Below are 22,898 nucleotides of genomic sequence, written 5' to 3'. Positions count from 1 at the left end.
TAACAAAACATAACAGATCATGTGTAAAAAATATCTGAGACAACGTAGATGGCCGCACAATACATATAGGATATTGAGGTTCCCAACGTATATAATTATTTGAAAGATGTAGATGATATGAGGGTTTCCAACGTATATAATTATTTGAAAGATGCAGTTTACAACGCTTGTGAAAAAAGCGTTGTAATAGGTAGTTAAATTCAATGAAAGCGCATGTATTTTACAGCGCTTGTGAAAAAAGCGCTGTAATAGGTAGTTAAATTCAATGAAAGCGCATGTATTTTACAGCGCTTGTGAAAAAAGCGCTGTAATAGGTAGTTAAATTCAATGAAAGCGCATGTATTTTACAGCGCTTGTGAAAAAAGCGCTGTATTAGGTAGTTCAAATATTTGGAAGCGCATGTGTTTACAGCAGCTTGTGAAAAAAGCGTTGTAACTGATACGCGAAAGCGCTTCCTTTTACAGCGCTTTTTGGACAAGCGCTGTAAAAGCCTTATAACGTGATGCGCAAACGTTATATGACCTACTACAGCGCTTGTTTTACAGCGCTTGTCATCAAAAGCACTGTAAAAGGTTCCGTTATTTTTAAAATATAATTACAATAGCGCTTGTGTTAACAAGCGCTGTAAAATGGGTGCTGTTAAATGTCATTTTTGGCGTAGTGTTAATTTGATATGAATTGAGTCAGAATCTTGAACATGGAAACGATAATAGTCTTACACTTAATTATAATTGGAGTTTCAATTAATTTTTAATCATTGAACTACATAGACCACCTACTTAAAATCTAACAGGCATTTTGTTGGAGTTTGTTATATAAATTTGAGGTTTATAATATGGAAAACAAAAATATAGGGAAACACTTTCAATTGTTGGAGTATTTTTTATTTTTACATTTAATTTATTTGATTGAATTTAAAATATTTGATAAAATTAACTCTTAAAGTAACTCATAAATATAAGATGTCATAAAGACATATTTTAAACTAATGTTTAATTTATAAATTAAGATAACAAAAATAAAAATGAGAGAAAATAAGATACAATGTAGATAATAAACTCAAATACTTAATAATTAAAAAGACATATATGATCACGTCAACAATTATATGATATATGATATTTGATGAGTCACTTTGTCACGACCACTAGTGATTATTATCTTAATCTTCATCTCTGTACTTATTATTTATCTCTCCCTCGTCATCATCTTCCTTCAATTTCTTCTTACACATCTCCTTTTGTATGGACACTAACTTAAACAAAAATTAAATTTGCAGCATCAAGAAAGGAATATCCGAAAAAATATACATTCTCTTTAAACAATATAAAAGCTCAATTCAAGCTATCAAATAAATTGCCAATTGCAGGAAATAGATTAAAAATATATATATATATATATATATATATATATATATATATATATATATATATACACAACAAACTTTCTAAAGCTTCACGAGCCCGTGCTTACTCAGCAGATTGTAGCTAACGTGAAAAGAGCAAATGATTAAATTCAAAAAACAAAAATATTGCTTCATCATTTGGCTTTACTCATTGAAAGGTAAAAATATTTGTGTACATATAAATATAATTCGGCAATTTGAAAATAATGCAAAATGGGCGATGAAAAACCGAGTTCTACACCCAAAAGCATGGATTTAAATTGCCATATGACTATATTTTGCACCTAATATTTTTCAAAAAATGAAGAAGAAATTGAAGGATGAAGATAAAGGAAAAATTGAGGAAGAAGAAATATTAAGTTTAAGTTTAGAAATGAAGACGAAGAATAAAATTAATGGTAAGATGAATAAATCTTTTAGATTTTGTACTTTTTTAAAATTTTGTTTTGATGTAATTGTCATTTTAGTATTTATCTACTAATCTATACACATCACATTCAGATCATACTCACATGTTAGTTCATCTTATTAAGTTAATATGACTAAAAAACTAAAATTATGATTTGTCTTTATAAAAAACCTTCTAACATTATTGGAATAAAATATAAAAAAATGTTATAAATTCTCTAAAAATAAAACCATTTAATTGTTATGCATTATTAAATTAAAAAATTTTACACAACATATCATAACTATTCATAAACGAAATTTTATAAATAATTATAATAAAAATCAAATATATTTAATATTCTAACTGATATGATTATTTGATAGTATAATTTTTTTTACAATTATTGTATATATATATATATATATATGAATTAAATCTTATAAAATAACTTTAATTGTGAAATATAATCTAAAAAATATATTTATAAGATAAGTCGATATTTTTATTCTCCAGAATTCTCCGCTTCTTTGCCATATCTATAACTTACAATTTAATAGTTTAAAATTTAATCTGATAATAAAAAATAGAATTAATAATGTTATAGGAAACTCAAATCCAATAATCATTTTTACTTTTCAATAAACATTCACCTAAAACTTAAAAAAAAAAAAAAAAAAAAAAAAATCATATTGAGGCAGGGGCACACAAACTAAACAAGCGCACTTTCTTCATGAGAGGAACTACCAATCGTACAGAATGAGTCAAACTATGTCCTCTTCTCCTCTAGGGTTCCAGCAACAATCTTCCGCAATGGAGTTCCAAAACGACGCCGTTTCCAAACCCATTTCACTCATCGCTTGCATTGCGATGGCGTTACTTTACGTCGTCACCTTATACGCTCCCACTGTGCTCCTCCGTCTCCCACCTCCTTCTTCTTTCACCAACTACATGATCCGACGCTTCCTATGCGCCGTCGTTTCAACCACTATCTCCCTCTTTCTCTCTCCTCTCATTCTTCCCGTATGTATGCTCCCTCCCTCCCCCTCTCTCTCTCTCTCTCTCTCTCTCTCTCTTTTAATTACTACACATGTGTCACTTGTTCTGGCCATTTTTAGTAAACAATTAGCTTATTTAAATTTAATAATCACTGTTTTTGATTTTATGATCCAATGCTTGTATAATATGCGATTTAATTTAGTATAGTACTGCTTGTACCATATGCGGTTAGAAGCTGTTTGGATTGAATTATTTGAGCTTACATATTGGTATAAGCACTTGTGGTGAGAAAGTTTGGGAGAATTTATGAAAACAGCTTAAAGCTTTTTTGAATTGGCTTATTTGAGCTTATCTACTGACATAAACACTTATGAAACTGTTTGAGAGAGCATATGGAAACAACTCATGACATGTTCCTAAACTGTTTTCAGCCAATTTCCAGGATAGTTTTAAAAAACAGCTTATAGCTTATATGAAGATAGTTTGACTTATTTTATCCTTTGTTATAGAAATAGCTTATGCATAAGCACTTATACGATAAGCGCTTAATTAAGCTATGTATACAAACAAGGCTTTATTACATGTCCATAGGCTCTCTATGATAGCTTATGGAAAAAACTTATAGCTTAAATGAAAATAGTTTTTGACTTTATTTTATCTTCTATTTGGAAATAGGGTCTTAGTCTTCTCCTAACTTGTATCATATGGAATTTTGGATAAAGCTTAGGTGAAGTTTTGTAGGTCAAGTTCTTCCTGTTTTTTCCTGAAATGATGCAGAGACAGCCACAACTACTTTTTACCTAATCTTAGGGGTGTATCCTTTTAACAATTTTTTTTGGTATTTTGCATCTTTTTAGTAAGGATCATGACGAACTTACATAACCAACTTGGCCTAAGTTTTATCCAATAATTTCTCTATAGTCTATTTGAAGCTAATTTAATTATTTACTTTTTAATGGAAAAATTTAGTTTCTACATTTCTAAAATGTTAGCGAGAAATGCAATTTTTAGGTGTCAAGACTAGATGTCATTTGAGTTATACTTTTTAAGTATTAATTTGTAATTTTCCTTTGATTTAATTTATTCTTATCACATATATATGGGGTAAATTATTAGTATCATCATGTTATTTTACTTTGTGGAACAGGTGCAAACTATGGACTTGCCATACATTTTGGGTGTTTATGGCATTCGAATGGATCACATGGTGAGTATCACTGTCACATTCAAAGGTTTCAATTGAGGGATAGAGTAGAAGTGCATTTGTTTTGCTTTGTGTGGACTGGTAATGTCAAAATTATGCTCTTTCCGTGGTATGCAGATTGGGAAAACAGGGTCACTCGTTCCTAAATTTCCTTGCTGAAATACTGTTTTCTGTATGAAACAGTGGCAGGCTATGGTCCTTCCTCTTGCCTTGACCTCTCTAATGTATGCTGGGTCTTTGTTCCTCAAGTCTCTTCTGTTGCTCGATTTTATGAGACATCACACAGCTTTTGATGGCGGGCTTTCTTTTGATTCCTTCAAATGTGCCTCAACGAGATTTATTGACTGGTTGTCTGCAATTTCGTCGAATGTTTTGACTTGGCGAAACTATGTTGTGGTTAGTACCATTATCACTATTGTGTTTGTTGTGAACCTTTTGTCATCTACATGCCACGAAGCTTGTACATTAATTTTGTCCAGTGCTACTAATGAGAGTTGAAATTATAGAAGTAAATGCTATTTGATGAATTGTGAATTCACGTGAAGCTTAGGTGACATGTGTTTTACGGTTCGTTTTCATATCTCACATGCAATGCAACATGGGAATCTTTTGTTATGATACACTGAACAGGCACCCCTTACTGAGGAGTTGGTGTTTAGAGCATGCATGATACCTATACTTTTCTGTGGAGGGTTTAAAGCATACAGTGCCATGATTCTTTGCCCCATTTTCTTCAGCCTAGGTAAGTTCTTTGATGTAAATTCTAGAAATTGTATTTGGTATGTAAGGTTAGAGAGTATAATTTTCTGTTCTTGTGTATACATGAGAATCTATTGGCCTTTAGCATTAATAGTTCAGAAATGTTCAAGACAACTAATCAAAATCCGTAATAGTACTATTAGTAGTTATAGTGTGTCAATAAACTGTTGTAACCTGTAAGAGCAACAAATTCATTTATATCAGTGTTTGATTCCACTTGCTCCAAGCGTAACTCTCACCATAGTAATTTAAAATAATTATTTGCAAATGATCTAACTATGTGGAAGAGATTTTGGTATATTTTAGAAAGTATATTGTACTTTTATTGAACTTGTAGCTATTTGATGAAGTATCAAATATTTTAAATTTTTTATGAAAATCGGTAGACGTGGTGTACTTAATTAGAACTTTTAATTTGATAGTTGGATTAATTCAGTTTTAAATCTACAATATATTCCTAAATAGAGTAAATGTGACAAAAGTTACACTTGCTGTAAGTGGATCCTCATTGAATGAGATTCATTTGGTACCTTTAATTTGTACAAGTATATGTGTATTTTAACTAATTAGTGGCCAGTACATGACTGTCTGTCTCATTTAATTAAAATATATACCTTTGTCCCTTTTCATCTGTCCATTTGAAAAGAAAAGAATCTGTTCCTAGGCGTCTATCTATTTAGAAGTCTAAGATAACATTTTTTAATTACACCCTTATGTTCACCTAAAATCCTCAATTAATAAATTACTCCACTATTTAAAAGTCTAAAAGTTAAGAAGTTATGACAGGAAGTTTGGATATGATTTGAAAAACAGGATCTTTAATTGCATTTCTTAATATATGTGCTACTATGGACATATATTTAAAGAAACATAGGTAGTCTATACTCAAAAACAACTGACTGCATTTATATTTTTATCAAGCTGGGGGGCACATGAATAAAGATTTAAAATAAGGATATTGTTACCTTCACAAAAAGGAAGGACGTGATCAGAGAAACCTACACACTCAGGCACCCCTTTCAACAGTGTTGTATTATGATCTAAATTGTAAGCATAGGTTCTCGACACTAATATGAAATTATTGCATATTTTGTGTAGCACATAAGGAAGATAAAAGTTTTGATAGTAAACTATAATCATTTACACTATTTAATTAACTTTCATTTGACTGTAAAGTACAGAGTATAATTAGCTAGTATTATTGGTCTTTACAAATGCAACATATGAGAGGCTTACCAAGAAGTTTTACTGCATAATTGATTTGCAGCTCATTTAAATCATTTCATGGAGATATATGTCAAACAAAACTACAGAATAAGGAAGGCTGCTATGATTATAGGTATTGTCAATTTTACATTAATACATTGCGTATCAGGTTCCTGGGTTTTGTTCAAATAAAGTCTTCTCGGCAAGGTTGCTTGCTATATTATTGAAAATTTGAGAGGTTTTGGGGCATTTCATGAATTTAAACTTAGTATTGTTGGATAGTAATCTCACACAGCCAAATGAATTATGTCTCTACAGGACTCCAGCTTGGCTATACTGTTATCTTTGGGTCATATGCTTCTTTCCTTTTCATTCGAACTGGTATGTGATAATTTTGACCGATGGTAATGTTATAGATTATGGCTATGGCATATCATATATCTGGTCTGACTCAATTATGACAAAATGTGCTTCTGAAACACAAAGTTAGGTAGATTATATCATTGCATATAAGACAATGATGACATCATAGAAGACAGGGGGTTGCATTATCTCTGTACTTCACACTTTAGACTGGAAAGTTGAAGTACTGAGTATATAATATATTGGATCTTCTATGTAGTTATCAGTTGCTAATTATAGATAGAAATACCAAGGTTAGTATTCATTTTGCGAATTAGTTGATAGGGGACAAATCTAGTGAGAGGAGTGTGTTACAGTGAGAGGTGAGAGGGTTAACCAATGACCATTTGATTAAAATAAATGGATCTGATTAAATTCCATTTTAAAAAGACCATGTGCTAGGTTTTCTTCCCATCTACAATTCTTCTTTCTTGCTATTTTGGCCAATCCCTTATACACTACATTGTTTGTCTAACCTATTGAGTCTATGGAAAATGGTTTCTAACAGAGAAATTGTACTAAAGGAATGTATTCTAAACTTTGGGGACCAACTGTATGTTGAAAAAATGTAATCATTAACCAATAGAAATACTGAATTAGAAGTATTGTGAAATCGTGAAACTTTGGAAGAATACAAAACAATGGATCATTCTGACTCAAAAATCCCATGCCTAAATCAAGTTTATGTATTCGATACTTGGAAAAGAAAAAAAATCTGCCACAGATACAACACATTTTCAGTACAATTTAGGAGAGAAGATTAGCTGCAACATTTTTAACAACCTTTAACTGTTAATAAAAAGAAGTTAATTAAAGAAAAAACTACGAGATTTAAAAAATCGTATTGGGTCCCCTTCCTTGAGCAACCACTGACGGCGGCTTTAGGGTGGATCTGTGCAGGATGAGAAAAGAAGCGAAGGAGCAGAACTATGACAAGGCATAGGTGCATGGAAATAACTAAGTAGTCACAAGTCGTGCTAAGTCCAATTCAAATCTGGAGCATTTATTTTAATCAAATGGCCACTGTAAATGTTCTCACCTCTCACAATAAGACACTCCTCGCACTTGATATGCCCCTTAGTGGATATACCTTTCCTTTATTCTTTTGAACTTTGAAGTGACCTTCACAAGAAAAAATACTATATTATCAATTTGTTATTTGGCGGGTAAATGTAAATTGAAGCAGCCTCTGTATTTGTACAGAAAGTTTATCTCTGATGCAGCCCGCAGGTTGAAATGATAATGGCTGCATGTCCTTCATTCTTCATGTAGCCCTATTTTTTTAAGATCATATATAGCTGTAGTTATCAATTGGATGCGTTCTAAAATATATTCTTTGATATTCGCGCAATTTTAATGTCGAATCAAATCAGTCCTTTCTGAGTTTGGGGTCCATGCTTTTCCTTTTTCTGTCTTATATTTGTTTTCTTCTTATAATTTGCAGGACATCTTGCTGCTCCTTTAGTTGCTCATGTATATTGTAACTTTATGGGCTTGCCTGTATTATATTCACAGAGAAGTGGTATGTATGTGTATCAAAGTTTCCTGTGGGTTATAGCTATTAACTTGTCTCTTGAATTTTTCATTCCAAACCTTTGCTTTTGGTTTCTTTTACCTTTATTTCTGAAATATTCTAACTTACTATGACTAAAAAGTGTACTGTTAATTGTTACAATAGATTTGTAAGTTCAGTTTTCAGTTGGAATTTTGATTGGATGTCTAGGTTATGAATGTTGAAATTTTTAGAAGTAGTTTAAGTTGTAGTATTATAATCCTCCATAATTCTTTGCATTAAAAAATATTTAGAAAAAATATGAAGAAAAGAATAGACAAAGTAGAATGTAGCATGAGATACACACATGTATGCAGTGTTGTCAAATATCGGCCATGGTGACACCAGGCGGATTGCAGTGACCGATTTTTTGACAATCATCATGGCCAATTTGTGAAGGATGGCGGCGCCCTAGTGTTTTATGGGGCATATGCTGACTTTAAAATGGTGGATTTTTACTTTCCGCCATCCGCAGTCGATAACACTTCATGTATGTAGTAGGTATATAAATTATAATGGCAATTTTTACCAGCTTAAATTGCTGTTACATGATAGTACTGAACTTTGTGAGAGATCAGTTAAGTTGTTGGTAAATAAGAAAGTACTACATCATTAGAGTAACCAAGACATTTCACTTATGAAAAAACAAGTTTTAACAGTTCGGCATATATTTGGGTTCGCATGGTTAATTATAATTTTACACTAATCGTGAATCAAAGATTAAATAATTTTGTGGTTCTGAATGCAGTCCTGTTTATCTTAAAGTTTAATTTTGGATTTCTCTAGCATGAAGATTAAATTTGAATAGTAGTGCTTGAATCTTCCAAGGTCTTCTTCTAGTCATTTTCTTGTCATGGAACTATGGAGTATGGATGTAGGATTTATGCTTTTTAGTATACAATTCATTTCCATGTAAAATGTCATTTTGGACAATACTCATTTGTTCATTTGTTTGTCTTGTTTCAGGGATTGTAAGTCTAGCATTCATAATGGGATTCCTGGGCTTCTTGTGGCTTCTTTTCCCAATGACAAGCCCAGATTTGTATAATGATAGAATCGATAATTGCAGTTGTTGGCAAGGGTACTGCTCATGGAGAGAAAAAATGCCAATGTCCTAGATGTAAATGTTAGTTTTCATTCTGTCAGTTATTTATCTTTGTCAAGTTTCTATGTAAAATAATATTTACTACTCATTTTATGTTTTACTTGAAATTTCGCGGTTAAAATTTTTTATCAGGCTTTTTAAAGTTACGGTGTAGTAATGAGATTAGTTTTCGATCGTCAAATTTATTCTAGTCTTAAAAAAAAAATGGCCCCTAACATGATAGATAGTATTTACCTTGATGGCTTTTTTGAACACAACCACTTCCCAGAGATTTTACGATTACGCTTGAAATAGGAGTCGTTTAAATTGTAAATGTTGGATCATTTTAGTCTTCAATTTATTTAATAGCAAATTAGTCCATTAAATTAAAGAATATAAATCAATTTAGTTCCTTCATCATTCAAAATGAACATCCATTAAAATCATAAAATACATGCATATGGACTTAACTGGTTTTTTAAGCATGGAACAATTAATATTGCAGTACAAATTTTTTAAAAAATGACTAAATTGAATTTTTTTAATTGATCGAGGAATATAATCTCAAAGATTCAAATTTGTGATGTATAATTGCTTGACCTTTTGCTTTTTCTTAGAAATGCTTGACCATTTTGCACGAATTTAATTTGTATTTACATGTAATTTTATTTATTTTTAATTATTATAGTTAAAAAATTATCACCCATTTTTCCACAGCTTGTGAAGGTTGTATAGTTGTTCTTGCGAACGCACCGTTACTTGTTTATTTATTTATTTGGGATGAAGTATTTTGGACATACTGATTAAAAAAAAAGGATTTTGATTTTTTTTTTACAAATAATATTGATATTTAATAATTTTAAATGGAGATATTTTATCTTTAACAACTTTATGAGTGAAATATCTTTATCAATAAATAATAATTGAATAAAAAGGATAAGAATAAAATATTTTAAACACTTATCATTTAAACTAAGAGTAATATTTTTGAAATATAAAATAGGACACATCATATTTAAACTCTCTTGTATTATAAGATATTGTATCTTAATATAATGTTTCAATAATATTACTCTTAAATGAAAGAGATTTTGTATTTCTCACATTTCTATTAAAAATAATTCTCTTTAAAATATATAAAAATAAAATTTTCATTTTCAACATAAAAAATCATTTTTTAACAATTTTTTTTTAAAAAACTTACACTCAAGCATAACTAAAAGTCTAAAACATTTTTTTTTATAATCATAGACAAACAACCCCTTTGTATCACGAGGAGATCTTAAAACACTACAGAAATATCTACATTAAACTAACAACAATCACATCTTCTCCAAAAGTGTTAAGGCATTGTGTATATAATTTTCTCCCATATATATTGTAGAGGAGTTGGAGTATTTTTTGTAGTCCATCAACAAATTTTGTTTATAAAAAAGAAAAAAGAAATAAAAGACTCATATTACTGAAGTGGGGATCCACACAAATTTTAGCTCCCTGACATTTTCTCTACCTTAGTGATAAATATTAGGAAAAAGTGAACCACTTCAACAAATTATATGGCGTCAGTATTGGTGGATCCCATAAGTACCCATTTGACCTTCTAAACAAACTTTGAATCACATAGTGGTTTGAGCCATTGCATGATTCATTTCCTTGACTTCATTTTCACCCCAAAATTCATCTTCTTTTTTTTTTTCTTTCTTTCTTGAATTCCCTTTTGAAGTAATTCTCATTTTCATTCCTAATTGAGATAACAATTTTTTCACAAATCTAAAAAAATATCTATGTACAAAGAGAAAATAATTTATTTTATATACTTCATTTATTTATTATTATTCTGCTTTATTTCTAATTTTCTTTATCAAACATGTTGTAAGTTAATTCCATAATACTATTATATAGTCTTAGATATGGTTATGATTGCCAAATCTTGAGGCATCAGATACTCTGTAAGAAAAAGAATATAATTTCAACAAAACATTTAATACAAGGAAGTTAAATCCAAGAAGAGCAGTGGTACATGTTGGTCCTCCTCTGGGGCACCTCTTGATTTAGCCATATGTTTCTGTTATACTTACAACTCCACAATACTATTTGTTAATTTAATTTAATTTATGTGCAAATATATATAAATATATATATATTTTCAGTATCTTTCATCATTGTTTATTAAATATGTAGATTTTATGTTGACTAGTAGGTCTTATAAATGGGAATCTTAGTCATCATGCCATGGTCCTTAATTCTATATCAAAACTCATATTCTGAGATTGTGACATGGTTTGGTGACCTTAAGAAGTCAGTTTATCCTGAGATTGTGTAATATGCAGGGGTCACAGGAAAAACATTATGTCATTTTTCTTGGAATATTGATTAGACATTTTCTCATTGTATTTTGAACAGGGGCAACAAAATTCACAATATATAAGTTAGTATTCGAATTTATATCTTTTTTCTCTTTAAAATTAAGGTGTCATGTTCCTTTTAAGCTTATTTATACACATATTCAATAACATTATTTGATCGGATATGATTTTGGAGTTTAATAAGTAAGTTAAAAAAAATGCTCCATGTATCAATTTAATTTAATGGCTCATATATATGTGTAAGAGTAAACTAAATTGTATGATTTTGTAACTAATATTAATCTATTACTAATGTAAATAATTAGCTGTCACTATTATCTAGCTGTTTTTCTATTTGCATTAGTATTTTTTTTTTTTACTTGAGTGTTGTATTAATAATTTATTTTTATTAGCTGCATTATTATGACTTCATTTGTAGGCTTGTAGCTACTTTGGAATTTAAAATACACCTCATTTGTATTAGCTGTTTTGTATCATTTATTTTAACGTATGATAAATGTGAGTAATAGTCTAAATATTGAATGAAGAATTGATATTCAACATTATCCATTTATATTGTTTTGAGATTTTATGTGAAAATGTGGTATTGAATCTACTTAATCTAGTTGTTTTTAGTAAATATGATCATTTATAGACTTCTCCTTATGAATAAATAGTGGTAGAGTTGATGGTTAACTAAAGTAACTATATCGGAAGTAATGTTATATTGAAGCAATGTCATCCAACACGAGACTTAAAATGAAAATAATATATTTTTTTAAATTAATAAATATATTATTAATATTTTATTTAATATTTATAAAAAAATTATTGGCAGAGTGGCAATTTGAAATTCATTTTCTTTATATTTTTTAAAATAAATTAAATAAGACCTTACAACTGTTCAATCGCAATATCAATATATAACTCACGTAGAATTTTTCATCTTTTAATTAAAGAAAAAAATAAGGTGGATCTAGATTGTACTACTCCAAAAATTCATGTTAACAATGTGTTTATTAACTCGTCTCATGATTTTTCAATTTATAACTAATATTTATAATGTGTTCACTATTTATTTCATAATTTCTAAATTTATAACTACAATTTCTCCAATCCCTACTACCTTCTTTAGCCAATTTATTTGTACTTAGAATAACCTTAAGTAATTTGCAACAAATCATTGAAGTTTTGAATGTAAAAGAAATATAAAAGTAACATGAAGTTTTGAATGTAAAAGAAATATAAAAGTAACTTGAAGATTCATTTGAAAATTTATATCAATTTAACGAATAATTTTTCTACCCATATACCAACAAGTATATAACTTTTGTAATTATGTAAATATCTCCAAATTTCTTGTTGAACACAACCATTATTAAATACATGTACTAAACAGATTATTAAATCTCTACGCATACTATTTACACGTACTATTATTAATAACATATATAACGATGATTAAATCTCTACACATACTATTTACTATACAGGTTATTTTAAAATAATGTTAACTATGTTATTAATTAAATACAAATACTATTTATCGAATATTGATGGATTATTTTAGAATAAATATTATTTTAATTATACCGTTTTATTATTATCCTCTTCGTCCAATCATTGGTGATCTATTTTTAAAAAATTGTATAAAAATGAATGATTCCATTAAATTTTTAATGCATTTTTTCTTTCTAAATATACAATTTAAGTAATAATACTTTTATTATTTTTAATACAATATCTTTCAAATATATTTATTATATTAATAATGGATCAATACTTAACAATTATAATTTCATAAAAATGATATTATCTATTTTAATTTATGTATATATTTATTTGATATGTGTTAAATTATTAAATGACTCAATTATTACAAGACAAAGGAAGTATGTACATTATTTCTAAAACATTAATTATATTTTTCATTATAATAGTAAAAAATAGTAAAAAATATATTAATAATTAATCAGAGTAATTCAATATAATAGCTATTTTTTTCTTATATTTAAGTATATTTTAATATATGTGAAAAACTTCAAGATAATTTAAAAAATGAGAGTTAACCAATTAACAGTTCCATGTTTTTTCGTTAACTCGGTAGAAAATTAGCAATTATTTTTTACAATTACGTAATGTCCTTTATACTATCACAAAAATAACAAATATTCTCTCTTGCAATCAACCAGTTCTCAGATGAAAGAATGTGGCTGGTTTCAAAGTAAATCTTCTATTTTAAAATATAAACAAAAATTAATTTAAAAAATAACATAATTAAATTAAATTTTCAATTAAATATAATAATTTTCTTTAGATAAATTTTACTTACTTATATTTAAAATTATAATTAGTAATATTATAAAAATAAAACGTATTATAAATTACTAATATACCGTAGCATGTTGAAAATTAGTTAATGACAAATACAACTACAACTACAACTAAGTAATTCATAATAACTGAATGAATTTTTTTTCCCATTAGATATAGTTTAAAAAAAATAATCCATGGATGTTCGTTCACTTCATATATATTTTTAGAAAAAAAATAAATAAATAAAATAGTGAGGAATTAAGTGATTTAACTGGTTTAATACAAGAGTTGATGGAGTTTAAGAAATTAAAGTATATAACATAGTTAAAACTTTAACAAAAAGAAATATTAACATAACAATTCATATACTAATTGTATTTGCCTAAAAAAAATTAACATGAAAATAGAGCCCTAAAATTACTACTTTTGTCCCCTATTTAGAATTATTGAGTGTTAATTTGCCATATTAACAATTACTTGGACTACCTCACTATATGTATTCGTTGTATTCATTTTTCTAAAATACTTTAACTTTGATATAACTCAACTGATTAAGTCAATATATTTAAAGGAGGATAAAAATAAGATTTAAAATTCAAACTTTAATTACTAATATTATATATTAACGACTAACATTTGTGAAGTAGATTTTACACTTATAAATACACCAATTTTATTCTACAACCTCTAATATGCTAACTCTTTTCCAAATTAAAAAAATAAAATAAAATCTTCCCCAAATAGAATGTTGGGGCATTAGAGGGTAATTGCATATTGACATTTATGAAACAAATGATCCAAATCAATACTATCTGTATCGTTCATTACTTTTTCTCTTATTAAAAAAAATTAATAAGATAGTTAATGTATTTATTGTATGTGTTAATGTTCATGAAATAATATTTATAATCGAATGTATTAAATTTAACTTTTTATATTTCAATACAAATTATTAATATCAATGAGAGGTATATTTAAAAAATTAAAATAATAAATGCATCAGTAAATTGAAAGAGTATGTATCTATAAATAATTTTTTTCTAGACACTAAAAAAAGAAAACTGTGGCAACTAAATTTGACACATTATGATGGTCATAACCGTCACTATAAACCAAAATGAAGTCTCCTAAATTGACATATATTTTGCTGGAGCTAGATATAAAATTAATTGCTAGAATACTTATAATTAAGGAAAAAGGAAGTAGTAGAAAGAAAATTAATTACTAACTTTTTGACATTTGGGACTTCAATATCTTCAAATAGTGTGACCGACAAAAAAGACTAACAAAATATGTATTCTTAAAGACTAATTATTTTTCTATCCTTAATAGACAGATTAACAGAGTGAGAGTGATTTATTTACCAAAAAAGGAAGGAATTAATGATTTACTCAAATTTTTAAAATATATAAATTTGAAAGAGTTATCAATGAATTTGATAACAAGATCTGCATCCCTTTCCAAGTCAGACAGTCAACCATTACGAGACATTGACAACGTCATGTCCTAGAATTTGATGGATATTTTGTGGGTTACCTCTGTTTCTTCAAAAACCCTTTTGTTTTTTCAAATGAATCCTTATTGACTTTCATTCCTGACCCCTTTTCATTTAGATCCTCTCCTCAAACAGAATCTCAATGATAAGCCATCTACATCATTCTTCATTTTCAATTTTCCATCAAACATAATTAATGTTTTATATATAGCCACACAAAAATTCACTTTTTTAATACTCACAACTATTTTTTTTTTATCTTTTGGGTTATTGGGTTAATTATACATTAGTAATGGTCATTTTTGTTTGTCAACTTAATTGAAAATAATGAAACAAAATCTTGTGGAACATCACACCATGAGTCATGAGTTCCATTTTCCTCTGCTTCATGAAAAAGTTTAAAAAGTGTTATATTAACACCTCCCCTTACCTCTACCCTCACCCCCACCTCCAATTTCTTTTATTTTTCTTAAAGTAGATCATCTTACAAAAAAAATTATATTGTCATGCTAGTATATAATTTTACATTACCATATCTAATCATATGTATATGAAATATGAAATTAGATTAAATTTTACCATAAAAAATAATTAGATTAAATTGATATGATCATATTAGTATATCTAATTTTACATGATCAAACAAAAGAGAGAGATAAAGAGCTAAATATATAATAAAGTTATATTCCTTTCTAGAAGATATGACTGATCATACATCATACAACCATATATATAGTCCAGAAATTGATATCTAAACCCCCTAAAAAAAGAAGATATGATTAAACATAGAAATGGAAGTAATAGTGCCTAAGATATAGAAACTAAAACTACTACTTCCAACATTGATTTTACAAACAAAAAAAAAATACAGAAAATATTTAGTGGGGTCACAGGAAGCTTCTTATATAAGTAAACATTTTAATTGGTAGAACTTGAAGGGTTTTGACCAGAAGTTGAAGTGAGGCTAAGGTCAAGAATGGTATTTGGACCATTTGTTTTCTGATTATTATTTCCCTTTGAAAGCTTCTGTTTGAGCTCAGATAAAAGTGCCTGATTCTCTTGATTCAGAAGCTGAGCTTTCTTCCTTAGCCTCTCATTCTCTTTCATTATGTAACAGTTTTGCAAGTACAGCTTTGAGTTCAATCTTTCCATAACCAAATTTCAGAACTTACCCTGAAACCAAAGAAGAAGAATATTGGTATCAAGCCATGACAAATAGAAACTTTATATGATATTTTTAACTGTCAAAAAATAATACCAATATTTTTAATTATTTAAAATATTATAATACATAGATATATTATATGATTGTATAAAAATTAAAATTTAATTATATGACTTTCAACATTATAGAAAACAAATAACAGAACAACCTTAAGTAACCAATAGGAAATCAAAAGGGAAATAGTCATTATAAACAAGTTTTCTTGCAAATATGTGTTGCTTTATGAATTACAATAGCAGATATAAATGACAAATTTACTAAGATAATAACTAATATAGTAAAAATTTATCTATAAAAGAAAATTAAAAATAATTATTATGACACTTAAACAAAGAAGCCAATATCTAAAGAAAAGAAAAAAAGCAATTGAGATTTTGGACCACCATGTCAAATAAATGGATACAAGTTGTTTGAAAAAACTAAAGAATAATGAGATGAAAACCTGCCCTGCACTAACTTGAAAGCAGAGGAAAAAAAGGTTTCTTTTTTTGTTATCCCAAGAGAGAAGAAAAGAATAAAGTTCCCTACATTAAAAGAGACAAGTTTGGTACCAAAATCATATGTGTGTTGGTATGTCTATGTACAAAACACATTTTTTCAAGTAAAAAATATTGAAAAGAATTTTTAAATATCACAAATAGAGCCAAAAGTTGCCAAAAGTAAAATAGAATAAATAAATATCATAAAATCCTTGTCTATTAAAAAATGGATGGTTATAGCTAGAGAAAGACAAAGAAACCATATTTAAAAAGGTGTCTTTTAAAATTATAAAATAAAATTCCAATAAAGAAAACAAAAAGATGAAATTAAAATAAGATACATAACTATATCCAAACTATATAGATATACAGAATAAACAAAGGTAATGTGGCCTTAGCACTAAGATATCTAGAATCAAATTGTTCTAAAAGAACAATACCAAATGTCTACATTTCTTTGTAAAAGAAAAAAAAAAGCAAGATAAGAGAGAATTAGAAGAGGTGGGGGTCCTCATGAACTTTATGAAAAAGATGATCACCTTTAGAAGAAGGAAGTAGTTGGTTGTGTTAAGAGAGTATGGTGGAAGAAGAAGAAGAAGAAGAAGAGTAGTGTTGAGAATGTGAGGAAAGAAAGAAGGTGTTAATGAATTTATAGAGTGAAAAAAAGAAGAGTAGAGACAGAAAGGATGAAAAGAGAGGGTAGGGGGGACGTGCCCTTAGTTTCTGACACAACAATCATGCATTTGTAAGCATGGAAGGCGGCCGGTTAGTAGCCTAAAAGATTTTATGTTTTGGTTCTCTTTCTTTTCTTTTTTATCATTATGGTTATGGCGTCATGTGAATCATCATGCTTTTGTTTCTATTCATCAATGAAAATGTAATTCATGTGAAACTCTATGATTTACCATGTGTTTCGAAACACCGTGGGCCCAACTATATCTCTTATGTGTAAATTTTTGTTTTTTGTTTTCACTTTGAAAATTGCATTGGACCGCGATAATGAGTTTAGTTTTGTGTTTTATTTAATAATTTTACATTATCTAACAAGATTTTGTTATATTGTCGTTATGAAAATAACTGAATAATAGTAAAATAATAAATTCGTTAGATGATAGATTATCGTTGATAAAATTACATGAATACTTATAATATCATTTACTCTTATATAAAATAGAAAAACATTTAAAGTCCTATGTTTGATAGATAGATACCAGCTATGCAAATATACCTAAAATCAACTAATCATTTCTTTTGAGAATTCATGAATATTTCTTTTGTAATATTTAGTATTTTTAATATTAAACTATGTCTTCGATTCTTTATATTTTATGAATTTTAGTTTATATATACTATCAGAATAAATGATTTTTCACATTATCAGACAATCACAATTCCTAGATCATTGAGAATATCTAAATTTAACCATAACTATTATTAAGATTGTAAATATGAGTAATTGTGATTTTTGAATAATATAAAAGTTTTACATGGGTGTATGTTTATTAACCTCTTATTCATATTAATATATTGCCACATAATACACATTAATAAATTGTAGTAAAGACTTTAGTTGTGGAGGGATGGTTGATTAAAGCATGAATAAAGTTACAAGTTAGCAGCATTTACTATGAGGTAATTTGGTGAAAGAAGTAAATTATTTAATTAGAGTGTAAAAGAGGGGTAGAATGGGAATAAAAAAAAGAGCATGATGAAGAAGAGAGGAACAATAATGGGGGCTTTCAGTTAGGGTTATGGAAAATGATGATGGGCTAGGCCGTCCCAAGATATGCAATGATGAAATGGATTGGGTCCAAAACCAACCTTCCTTTACCTTACCTTCTCCCATCTATAATCGATTACTCTTTTGTTTTATTTATGCTATGTTTCTTCTATTTTTAGTTCTCCATAATTTACACCTTCAGTTTTTTTTGTAATTTTCATGTGTTGGGAAGTGCTGGCAGTAATCATTCTTTTCCTTTTTGTTCACAAAATTTGGCAATTTTTGTGCATTGAGACTGCCACTTGTTTGTGGACTTGTCTCCACTACACGCCACTCCTTTGCTACTTTCTGTTTCTCATTCTTTTGCCTAATCAATTTTTCTCTCTCTCTTTTATTTTTTTGTTTTGAATAATTTGTTACATTTTTTTCTCATATATTGTTGGATTCAATATATATTCTTGTTATTTTGATTTATTAAATTTTTAGTGTTTAAAAATTCTATTTAAATTACTTTTTAATATCTAGTTCAAATTTTTAATGGAAAAAGGTTTATAATGTTCTAAATATATCTAATAAAAAAATTAAAAATCAAAGGTACATATGAGTTGATTTAATAAGATAGTTTAATTGCAGTTTTGAACCCATCTTTTATGGTCAATTCATCGAATTAGTCTCCCTATTTTGAAAGTTGACCGTTTTGGTTCATCTTTTATGATTTTTCATATTTTTAAAGGCGTGGCATACAATTATTTGATATAGAACTATCTAGATGCATTAACTATTCATATGTCATCAATTAAATGAAAAATAAAAAAAATTTGAGAAGTTAAAATTTAAGTTTTCATGGCATCATGTTCCAATATCTTGGATGTTAATAATTCTACGTCATCATATCATATGTCACGTTATTTAAAATATATCATATGATCATTTTTTAGTTAAAAAATCAGAGAGAATGACCAAAACTGACGACTTTTAAAATAGGAGGACCAATTTCGTGAATCAGTAAAAGTAGGGGAGACTAAAACTGCAATTAAGTCCAATAAAATAGACTAAAAAAAGCTGAGAAAAATATTTTGGAGTCTAAAACGTAGAAGAGATAGTCCTTAAGTCCTAGTTGAATTGATAATTGTCATATTATTATATTGAATATCATGTTTCGGTTCGAATCTTAAATCTTACAGTTACGTGTGAGTTTATGGTGGTAATGATATCATCATATCTATAGACCCATAAAAAATTGAAGAAATATTTTATAAAAACTAAAAACTTATTTAACTCTAAATTGTTTGTATGGTAAGCTAATAAATAAAGATTTCCCATGTATTCTTTTTTATTGTATTTATTTGCATAAAAAAAGTGTTTTTTTTTTTTTTTTCCGTTAAAGTAGCTCTGTTGGAGAATTAAAGAACATTGAAGTAGTTTTAGGCAAAAGAATTTGATTCCAAAAATTAACATAATTTAACTTACTAATATTTGACTATTTGTGTCTTTTCAGACTAGCTCAATCGACAAATACCGATATTGTTAGGTTGAACGTCTTGTTTCGATTCAAGTTTGAACTCAAAACCTCACAGTTATGAGAGTTAATTATGGTGGAATTTATTATCTTTTGAGATAAAAAAAAAAAAGGATTATTAGTTAATAAAAAAGATTGCTTTTAAGAAACCAAATGTGAAATTCATGAAAAGAATTCAAGAAAAAAGGGAGAAAAAAAAGTATGAAGAGCGTTTTCGAAAATGTAGGTTTTGTTATGATATTTAAGCAACGTTGTTTTAGTATAAAAGAAGTTATTATTTATGAGAAAGTAGGTTTTATTAATCGAATTTCACATTTATTTATTAAATAACTAAAATGAGCATCTCAACTAAAATTGATGAGCGTTTTTGAACCATCAATTGCATTTATTTTACGTTACTATTATAATGATGATATATAGTACTAGTAGTAGTTTTTTCTTAATTGAAGTACTCATATTTTATTACCAAATTCAGGAAAATGAGGTTGAAATAAATTGTTGAGGAGGGTAATAGTGGTTGGATGAGAGTTGGGGCCAGGCAGCCCTTGATTCCCTCATGTGTTATGAGTGGCATAACGTGAAACATCATGGTTGACAGATGCTGTTTTTTATGTGTGCCTTAATTTTTCTTGTGAGTTAAAATTTTCAACAAGTTCATTTCATGGGTGTCCCCCCTTGAGGCTCGTCAGTTTCAATCCCCTGTTTATGTTAGGACTTTGCTTGCATCAATATATTTTATCTCATTGTGGGGGATTCAATCAATTGCCTTCCCATTTATCAAATTCTCCCTTTTGTTTTAATTGTCATGTACTACCTTCTGCCTTTTTTATATTTAATGGAAAGTGAATCAATAAAAACTAATGTGTCTGATTACTACAAAAAAAAAATGTTGATGAATCAATAATGATTTTTTTTTTCTTATATTTAAATTAGTTTGGTGTGTGGAGTTGAGCATTAGAGAGTAAAGTAACAAGAATGTTGTGATTTTAATCTCCGGCTTCGATGAAATAAATAATATTTTCACTGCTTGTTTTTAATTGTTACTTTTTTTTTACTTCTTGCATGTATTAAGACTAAAATTTGTTATTTTTAATGTCATTATTTATCTTTTTCTATAATGCTATTAATTATTTATTGTTTCATTTCATATATTTCACTCTCTAAAATAAATAATTAAGGATATTATTTATAATTCAATAAATTAATGTTTTCTTGAACTTTGAAAACGAAAACTAAATAGAAACTAAATTTTTCTAATGTAGCAATTTAAAATGAATATATTCTCTTTGTCCCAAATTATATGTTGATCTAGTAAAATATATTTGTCCCAAAATATGTCATTTTATAATATCAATGAATCAATAATGATTTTTTTTTTCTTATTATTCCATTTACTATTTACTACTCTATCTTTTTTCAATTATTTTAATTTAACTTTTTCATATCATTAATTAAGGATATTTTTTAAAGTAACTCATACTTTTTTTTTCTTATGAAACATTCGCTATATTTTTTAATATATGTAAAATTAATAAAATGATATATAATTTGGTACAAAGAGTAGTACATTTACTGATTAGTCAAAAAGATATACTCTCTCTAACCATGGGACAAAAATGTAGAACGAGAAACATAAGAAATAAAGGGTTTAAATTGTGTTTCATTTTAAAACGGTTTTAACAGAAAACGATAAAAATAAAATCAAATAAAAGAAAAACATAATGACATAGCCGATTTAACTTGGCTTACCACCAACACGTAACAATGTCTAGTCTCTTCAACCAGAAGGATTTAATCCACTAATTCACCAACTGAATTACACTTCCACTGAACACCTACTAGTCAAATTGACAATGTTCAAGTCTTCTTAATCTTCTAACTTAGTACAGTCAAGTTGTTGAGGGATGCAGTTACTACCGGGCTAGGTTACAAAAAAACATGTATATGGATTTTCTGAATAACTCTCACAAGAGGGTGTTTACAATGTTGTACTATCATAAAATATTTTTCAGCACTTAGACAAGACAAAAGATTAAGAGCAACAGTGCAAAGACGATTGTATTAAACTTATTGTGGTATGTTGTTTCTTGTGTACAATTCAATAAGGGTTGCATGTTATTTTATAGAGATTTTTAGGATTTTTGGTTGTTGTCCTGATTGCAAGAAATCAACATGTATCATGAAGTTTCGTATCAAATCTTCCGAGATTGATTCGCTTAAATCTTGTCAAATATATCCTTGAAATTGATTCTGTGAATCTTGATATGAGGATAGAAAGAGCATAGGATATTATGATTTGTCGCATAGACCTTCAAACAAATATAGATTTAGAGTGTTTAGTAGAGGATGTGCAAAAGCTTTGTCCTTTTTAGAGCGTTTTCTTTTCATAGCGTTGACTATTAAGAAAGTCACACAATTAGATGTTTGATGCGATTATCAGAGGCATACAATCACTTGTTTGTCAAGGTTATCAAAGGTAGAGAGATCAAATGTTTGTTGTGATTATCAGAGGCAGACGAATCAGAGCATTACTTGTATTAGATAAAGTTATCAGAGGCGCGTTCTTAGAACACGTTCACCAAAATTAGAATGCGGTGAATAAAGTGCAGTTTTATTGTTCGTTTGACTTGAACTAAAAAATCAGAAGGTGTAGCGTGAACTCGCATAGAATAGCCTGATCTGAAAATTACAATTTAAATTAGAAGATTAGTATTTTAAATTATTCTCACAAAATAATTTTATTATCATCAAAACAAGTAAAGTCATAGTTTTTCAAACCAACTTAATTCTAACAAAAGAA

The 22,898-nt window shown here is 28.1% G+C and overlaps 2 protein-coding genes across 6 annotated transcripts; one reads left to right on the top strand and one right to left on the bottom strand.

The window, feature by feature from the left end:
- Positions 1 to 2,486: 2,486 nt before the first annotated feature.
- On the top strand, positions 2,487 to 9,146 carry LOC101514895 (CAAX prenyl protease 2). Of its 2 annotated transcripts, XM_004516141.4 has the most exons (8): positions 2,490 to 2,816; positions 3,940 to 3,999; positions 4,180 to 4,392; positions 4,627 to 4,738; positions 6,023 to 6,094; positions 6,280 to 6,342; positions 7,808 to 7,885; positions 8,882 to 9,146. In XM_004516141.4, the coding sequence occupies exons 1-8, from the start codon at positions 2,553 to 2,555 to the stop codon at positions 9,031 to 9,033; spliced, it is 1,014 nt and encodes a 337-aa protein (XP_004516198.1). In that variant the 5' UTR covers positions 2,490 to 2,552; the 3' UTR covers positions 9,034 to 9,146. The 2 variants fall into 2 exon arrangements, with proteins under 2 accessions (XP_027186863.1, XP_004516198.1); XM_027331062.2 differs by lacking the exons at positions 7,808 to 7,885; positions 8,882 to 9,146 and adding an exon at positions 7,249 to 7,413 and having other exon boundaries at positions 2,487 to 2,816.
- Positions 9,147 to 15,813: 6,667 nt separating this feature from the next.
- Positions 15,814 to 17,787, bottom strand: LOC101514572 (protein LITTLE ZIPPER 4). Of its 4 annotated transcripts, none has more exons than XM_073367132.1 (2): positions 17,399 to 17,787; positions 15,814 to 16,328 (listed from the first exon to the last, which is right to left on the bottom strand). In XM_073367132.1, the coding sequence occupies exon 2, from the start codon at positions 16,305 to 16,307 to the stop codon at positions 16,074 to 16,076; it is 234 nt and encodes a 77-aa protein (XP_073223233.1). In that variant the 5' UTR covers positions 16,308 to 16,328; positions 17,399 to 17,787; the 3' UTR covers positions 15,814 to 16,073. The 4 variants fall into 4 exon arrangements, with proteins under 4 accessions (XP_073223233.1, XP_073223234.1, XP_027186864.1 ...); XM_073367133.1 differs by lacking the exon at positions 17,399 to 17,787 and adding an exon at positions 16,823 to 16,971; XM_027331063.2 differs by lacking the exon at positions 17,399 to 17,787 and adding an exon at positions 16,764 to 16,869.
- Positions 17,788 to 22,898: the final 5,111 nt, after the last annotated feature.

This window comes from Cicer arietinum, chromosome 4 (assembly GCF_000331145.2).
Source record: "Cicer arietinum cultivar CDC Frontier isolate Library 1 chromosome 4, Cicar.CDCFrontier_v2.0, whole genome shotgun sequence".
Classification (NCBI taxonomy): Eukaryota; Viridiplantae; Streptophyta; class Magnoliopsida; order Fabales; family Fabaceae; genus Cicer; species Cicer arietinum.
This window is presented reverse-complemented; position numbering and strand designations above follow the sequence as displayed.

Excerpts from the sequence above, each read along its gene's own strand:
- LOC101514895 (XM_004516141.4), top strand. The coding sequence starts at position 2,553 with ATGAGTCAAACTATGTCCTCTTCTCCTCTAGGGTTCCAGCAACAATCT. Across the intron at positions 4,739-6,022 it reads CCCCATTTTCTTCAGCCTAG|CTCATTTAAATCATTTCATG; the intron begins GTAAGTTCTTTG and ends ATTGATTTGCAG. Across the intron at positions 7,886-8,881 it reads ATTATATTCACAGAGAAGTG|GGATTGTAAGTCTAGCATTC; the intron begins GTATGTATGTGT and ends GTCTTGTTTCAG.
- LOC101514572 (XM_073367132.1), bottom strand. The coding sequence starts at position 16,307 with ATGGAAAGATTGAACTCAAAGCTGTACTTGCAAAACTGTTACATAATG.